Here is a 7,500-nt window from a genome sequence, read left to right as displayed (position 1 = left end):
CTCTCACTCATACACTCCCCCTCTCTCACACACTCCCCCTCTCTCACTCACACTCCCCCTCTCTCACTCACACTCCCCCCCCCTCACTCACACACTCCCCCTCTCACCTCACACTCTCTCCCTCTCACTCACACACTCCCCCTCTCACACTCTCCCCCTCTCACTCACACTCTCCCCCTCTCACTCACACTCTCCCCCCCCTCACTCACACACTCCCCCTCTCACCTCACACTCTCTCCCTCTCACTCACACACTCCCCCTCTCACACTCTCCCCCTCTCACTCACACTCTCCCCCTCTCACTCACACTCTCCCCCTCTCACTCACACTCTCCCCCCCTCACTCACACTCTCCCCCCCTCACTCACACTCTCCCCCTCTCACTCACACTCACCCCCCCTCACTCACACACTCCCCCTCCCACTCTCTCTCTCCCACTCTCTCTCTCCCCCTCTCTCACACTCTCTCTCTCCCCCTCGATCTCACTCTCTCCACCTCTCTCTCACACTCTCCTCCTCTATCTCACACTCTCCCCCTCTCTCTCACACTCTCCCCCTCTCTCTCACATTCTCTCACTCTCTCCCCCTCTCTCACACTCTCTCTCCCCCTCTCTCTCACTCTCTCCCCCTCTCTCACACTCTCTCTCCCCTTCTCTCTCACTCTCTCCCCCTCTCTCTCACACTCTCACTCACACTCTCTCCCCCTCTCTCACTCACACTCTCACTCACACTCTCCCCCTCTCTATCACACTCTCTCTCCCTCTCTCACTCACACTCTCCCCCTCTCCATCACACTCTCTCCCTCTCTCTCTCTCTCCCTCTCTCTCTCTCTCCCTCTCTCACTCACACTCTCTCTCCCTCTCTCACACTCTCACTCATTCTCATTCTCTTTCACTCACACTCTCGCTCTCTTTCACACTCTCTCTCCCCCACACACTCTCTCTCACTCACTCTCATTGTCTCTCACTCACACTCTCGCTCCCTCTCTCTCACGCCCCCTTTCTCTCTCCCTCTTTCTCACACCCCCTCTCTCGCTCACTCTCTTACTCCTTCTCATTCCTCCTCTCTCGCTCCCCTCACTCTCCCTCCCTCTCTCTCACCCCCTCTCTCTCCCTCACTCTCGCTCCCCCTCACGCCACCTCTCTTTCACTCACTCTCTCTCTCACTCCCCCTCTCTCTCTCTCTCTTTCTCTCCCTCACTCTCACAGGGAGGTGTTCCAAGTCGAGGACATTGCAATAAACTACCGTGACTCTGAAGGAGATCTGGTGCGCATCCTGGACGACGAGGACGTGGCCCTCATGGTGCAAGAGAGCAAACGACATGGGGCAAAAGTCAAGAGGCCCATCAACCAGTATCCATGGGAACTTTGTGTCACACATTCCAGAAATCTGTCTGTGTACAACACTGAGTACTGAAACACGCGTGCGTGCACGTGTGTGTGTGTGTTCGTATGTATGAAGGTCATTTCCTCAGGTTTGTGTGATGCTACACACTTCATAGCAGACACCAAATAACAACACTGTTAGCTAGCACGACTAGCTCACCGTTCATATTTCCAGTTGCCTAGCAACAGCACAGCTTGTTTAGACGAAACGGCTACCCAAAACCCGTAACGGTTTGTTCGAGATTTGAAGCAATAAGCATATTTACACACATTAAACAAACGTGAATTCCTTCTCAGTGCATTTAACCCTAACCCTTAAAAAAAACAACAACACGATAGCATGACAGGGCTGTCTCGAAAACAGCGCCGGCACTTGGGCAGAGGTTTGGTTCTGTATTTCACCCAAGAGTTTATAGAGAAGATCATTTTGTGAGCTTGATCCCACTGCTGAGCGCCGAACCCATCCTTAATCAGTCCCCAGCTATCACGAGGCATGCGCCGATATAACCAGTTATACACGATAGATCACAAAATATCCACAGCGTGCAAGTTAATGTTGCCATGGACACTTTTGAGCGTGTGTGTGTGTGTGTGTGTGTGTGTGAGTGTGTGTGTGTGTGTGTGTGTGTGTGTGTGTGTGTGTGTGTGTGTGTGTCCGTCTGCCTCTGTCTGTGGTTGCCCACTTTGGGTGCAAACTTCTCCATTTCAGTTCCTTTCCATGAAAAGAAAGTTCTGCCGCAGTGCATGTGGACACACACACACACACACACACACACACACACACACACAAAACTGCACAACATGTTTCATGAATTTTGCTTACGTGGATAAAATATTAATATTTAAACTTGTGATTTTTGTCATTGCAGTTCTGCATTTTTCAGGCTTTCGCATTGTGTTAATAATTATATATATATTAATAATAAACAGAATATAATGCTTGATTCATTCTTGTTGGTGTTTGTGTATTGCAGCTCTGTTGTAATTCTTGTATTGGTCTGATTATCATTTCCCCCCCACTTGTTAGTGTTTTATTTAGATTGAATCAAGGATTTATTTGAAATTTATAGATATTTGAGAAGGTACATTCCTCTTAGCTTGGTCCTGACATAACTTTTACAGCCCTGTACCCGTGCTAGCTGAATAAACCCAGTTGGTAAAGCAGTAACCACTCCCGTGCGATGGCGTCTTACTGAGGGTCGTTTCCCAAACCTATGCGCGGATTAATATAAGACACAATTATATCCTGGACAAAAATGTATCGATGGAACGTCGTTTTCCCAAGAATTTTATCCTTTGTCTCCAAGGCACTCCAAATGGAGCTCCGGTGCCTCCTGTTTGCTTCGATGATCTCGAGACGGCTCTAGAAGTCTCGCCGATCAGAACCAAATTGCATCAAGACAAAACCGTTTCTAAAGCTCGGAACGTTCCCAGGAGAACAGTGGGCTCCGTCATTGGGGGAAGGTTTGGAACCACCAGGGCTCTTCTTAAAACTGCGAGGTACTGTAACCGAGAACCCAGTGGCCACACTTAGAGCTTCAGAAGTCCTCCACAGAGATGGAAGAAGGTGCCGGAAGGAGAAATACTCCATCAGTCAGGTTCAGGTACTTGAGTAAAAGGCATATAGCAGGAACTTGGAGTCTAAGAGCATGAGGAAAACGATTCTGTGGTCTGATGAGACAAAAAACGGACAAACGTGCTACATCTGGCTGATACCATCCACACGGTGGTGGCAGCATCATGCCTTTTCTTGCCCTCGCTTGGTGTTCTGCGTTCACGTGTTTTACAAATGAAGCCCTTGCAGTGTTTAAATCTAAAATCAGTTTATCATCCACCACCACTTTGATGGTGGTGGTGGTGGTGGTGGTGGTGGGGGGATAAAACGAAGAGCTTTCAGCAAAAAAAATAAAAAATACAGATGGTTGTTGACCTGCAAAAGGTTGGGTAATGGATATGAAAAAAACCCCAAAACAAACCAGTTAAAAGTACCATTAATCACAATTAGAGCCGTAAAATACACCAGGAACAGTTGAAAGTGAGCTGTGGAGAGGATACATTAAACACATTTTTGTGGGAAAGTGGTCAGAATGCTAAGAATGTATTTTTAAAAATAAAATAAAAAAAATAGTAAAAGCTTTTGAAGCATTAAATCTGTTCTACAATAATTCGCATGTCCTGTTCTTCATCAGCAAACCGAATAGTGAGAATAAAATGCCAGCAGTACTGAGGGTGCTTCGCTAAATATTGATATGAAACTTGTTCATTGAGTTTCATATTAACCTCCTGTTTTGTTTTGTTTTTTAAATTTTATTTAATGAGTCAGCAAAATTTAATATTCCGTGTCAACATGACCAGTGAAGAGAGAGAGTGTGTGTGTGTGTGTGTGTGTGTGTGTGTGTGTGTGTGTTGATTATATATATTGCTGTATGAATTGAGAGCTACTGTATGAATTTTAGACCTACCAGCTCTGAAGATAAGATCTCGTTATTTATTATTTAGCGTTATTTCCTTACTTATAAAAGCAGACCTACATGCGTATTCATGTCGTAGTGTTTGAGTTTTCAGTTGTTTATCGCATTTTAAACAGCTACCATTTACTATTCTGATTCTGATTTGTGCTTTGACTCAAACTGCATTTCAAAAATCTATATTGATTCTCGGCTCAAAATGTGCAATGAGCGAAAAAAAAAACCCCCAAAAAAACCCAACATCAAAACAACAACATAAAATGTTATGAACTCAGGATTTCTTTCTTTTAAATAAATAAATAAATAAATCATTTATTTTTACGGTCATATTCATCCATGGTAAATGAAATGTGTTCAAATGACACCAAGATTAACAATAAAAATAAAAAGTTAAAATGATTAGCAGTAACTTTGTATTGTTTATTGCTAATAATTTGGATGAAAATATATTTGTTGATAAGTAGTAAAATAAAAAAGTATTTTGGCCAAATTATTCCTGGAATTCCTCTCCAGGCCTGGATCATGAATGAAATAAACCAGGTGTGTAAACTGAGAAACCCACGTGTGTCGCGTGAATAGTGTTAAAAGTGTTCAATGCTAACAGCGGGATTTAGGCCATTTACGGCCTTTCCGTCAGTAAAAGTGTATGTTCTGCTCATATCCACTTAATCCAGTTCATGTGATCCACCTGAGGTCATGAGGACCCACATTCTGTCCCCAGCGACGGCGATCTTCCTCTGGGTTTCGTGTTCGAGTTTTCCCCCTACTTACTGCACCGTGGCGTGTCCAAATCACGGCCCGCCCGCCCCAGGTAAGAGCTATTCACAACCCGAACGCAATCTTTCCCGAATGGTGACAGTTTTAAATAGCAGCTGTAGAGCTGTGGGAATAAGGAGACTTCCAGAATGAGGTTTAGCTACAAAAAAAAAAAAAAAAAAAAACCTTGAGGGAAAAAAAATTATTCCAAAAAAAAAAGTTAAAAGTTAAAAAGAAGTTCTATACATTTTCTGTTTAATATACAGTACTTCCTGTTCAAAGTGATATCAGTAACAAGTGTTTGGATGTTTTGGGCATTTTCAATGTATGCATTTGTTTTTCTCACTGCTTAATCCCTCTGGTTTAATCCCACTGATTTAATATCATTATCTGATTCCCATCGGTTTAAAATTGCAGTCTTAAAGTCACTAGTTCAAGCTCACCCATTTAATCTCACTAGCTTGATCCCACTGAATTAACTCCACTGGATTAATCTCATTGATTTAATTCCATTGGTTTAAAATGACTGCTTTAAATTTGCTAGTTTAATTTCACTGAGTTAATCTCACTATGTTAATCCCAAAGATTGACTCTAGTAAATTTAATCACAATTATTTAACCCCACTGATTTAATCACAATTATTTAACCCCACTGGTTTAATCTCAGTAGTTTAATCCCACTGGTTTAATCTCAGTAGTTTAATCCCACTGGTTTAATCTCAGTAGTTTAACCCCACTGGTTTAATCTCAGTAGTTTAATCCCACTGGTTTAATCTCAGTAGTTTAATCCCACTGGTTTAATCTCAGTAGTTTAACCCCACTGGTTTAATCTCAGTAGTTTAATCCCACTGGTTTAATCTCAGTAGTTTAATCCCACTGGTTTAATCTCAGTAGTTTAACCCCACTAGTTTAATCTCAGTAGTTTAATCCCACTGGTTTATATCGACTGCTTTAAATTTACTAGTTTAATTTCAGAGATTTAATATCACTTTGTTAATCCCAAAGACAGAATCTCATAAATTTAATCTCACTGGTTTAATCCCACTGATTTCATCCCACTGGTTTAAAAACAATTGTTTTAACCGTGTTGATTTAATCCCACAGGTTTAATCTGGTATCATTTGAAATCACTTTTACAGTGGGTTACATCACTGGTATAAAGATTAATCTCACTGTTAATCTCAAAGTTAATGATTTAATCGCACTGGTTTAATTTCACAAATTGCAATCCCAGGTTGGATCCCACTGGTTTAAAGTGATTGGTTTAATCCCCTCAATAAGGACACTGATTTTAATTCCACTGATTTAAGGTCATTGCTTTAATCTCACACAATTCGTGCCATGTGAAACACAAACAGTCACAGTCTACGACTTCAACTTCACACTAGTTGAGTAAATAGTAGGTTAGTGTCATTATCAGTAAAATAGTATCATTGTTAATAACATGCATGAACATTTATCAAGGTGCTACTGTAGCTAGGTAAGCTTCGCAGTTCCATTTAGAAACGCTCACTGTTTTAGCGGTGTCAAGCACGTGCTAATAGTGCATGAAAAAGGAGTTTCGAATAATTGGTGTACGATTTTAGTGTACTGTATAATGGTCTATTTAAAGTAAGGCTTACAGTTTCAAAAATGTCCAACTGATGATTATTATCTGCACTGGACCATCCAAATAAAATGGTAGTTTTATTTAGAATCCCCTGTTTTGGAGTCCTTGGAGTGTCGTAACGACTACATGACACACATCCGCTGTAGCTGGACAGAAGTCCCTGGTCTTCCTCGTTCACGCAGCGAGTGTGTTTTAGCTTTTCAGACTTTGATTACAACATGAACCGAGAGCGTTGTTCTGGACCGAAGTCGTTTGGATGCTATTGTGAGAAAATGTGTGTATTTCGACCTGCGTCCCTGGTCCTCCAACGGCCTGGTCGGGACGAACGCGTTCACAGTGTCGCTACAACGCTTCGCTGTTCGCCATCGGCTTTGACGACGCGTTCTTTTTCTACACGCCGCACCGTCAGGGCTTTTCAGGAACCGTTAACCTCACACAGCACGGTCAGTACACACTGCAAACAGTATTAACACACCAACATATGTCATTAAAAATATTAGCTTCTTTACTTGTTAGCAACATTAGCATGACCGCTCCAGTTTCAAACTAAAAGAAGCTAACCTTATACCTTATGATGTAGGAAACATCACAGAAGACCGGACACACGTTCGTCTCGTCTCTAAACCCTCCTCACCAGCCGTGACCCAGTCCGTGACCTTTAACCTGAGAGCTTCACATCGGATTGTGAGTATTGCATGTTCAAAACATACAATATTGTTAACGTGACCACTACAAAACATTAGCACCAAACTTCTTGTTTTAATAGTCGTGTTTGTATTCGTAGATGAACAGAAGTTACGCTTTTAGCTAGCTGTAAGATTGTTTGACTTGCTAGCTAGCTAGCTAACGAAGCTTTTGTCAAAACAATAGCTAGGTAATGAGCTTGCTAGGACTGTTTGGAAAAAGTCTAAGCAGATATTTCTACCTGCTTTGCGGAACTAGCGATAGTTTTACAGGTTGACAGAGTGAGACAGTGTATAATTACGCTATGGGACTTTCTTAATGTCTGCTGAGGTAAATATTTTACAAAGTTAGCGTAATGTAATATAATAACTGCACTAGCGGAGCACACCGTTGACCATGATCTGACACAAGCGGTCAAATCTCCTTTTAATGTCAGACCGACACAAAAACTCCCGACTTCCTCTTTCAAATCAGTGCTCCCTTCCTTCTCTTTAAAATCACAGGGTTTATATCATCACACATGTTATGAAGGATGGGAATTTCACATGACGTGAGTGTATTTTTGTCAGGAATCACGCATGCCTGACTCATGAGCAGGGTT

At 42.4% G+C, this 7,500-nt stretch overlaps 1 protein-coding gene across 1 annotated transcript in view; it reads left to right on the top strand.

Annotated features, from left to right (window-relative positions):
• ncf4 (neutrophil cytosolic factor 4) overlaps window positions 1-2,326 on the top strand; it is a 20,901-nt gene extending 18,575 nt beyond the window's left edge. Inside the window, exon 10 of the mRNA XM_053676581.1 lies at window positions 1,206-2,326. Coding sequence (XP_053532556.1) covers window positions 1,206-1,413 — 208 coding nt within the window. The 3' untranslated portion in view covers window positions 1,414-2,326. The remainder of the gene's footprint in view (window positions 1-1,205) is intronic.
• Window positions 2,327-7,500: the final 5,174 nt, after the last annotated feature.

The sequence above is a fragment of the Ictalurus punctatus genome, chromosome 27 (genome assembly GCF_001660625.3).
Source record: "Ictalurus punctatus breed USDA103 chromosome 27, Coco_2.0, whole genome shotgun sequence".
In the NCBI taxonomy this organism is placed as follows: Eukaryota; Metazoa; Chordata; class Actinopteri; order Siluriformes; family Ictaluridae; genus Ictalurus; species Ictalurus punctatus.
Note: the sequence above shows the minus strand (reverse complement) of the source record. Positions and strands in the feature narration are given on the sequence as shown.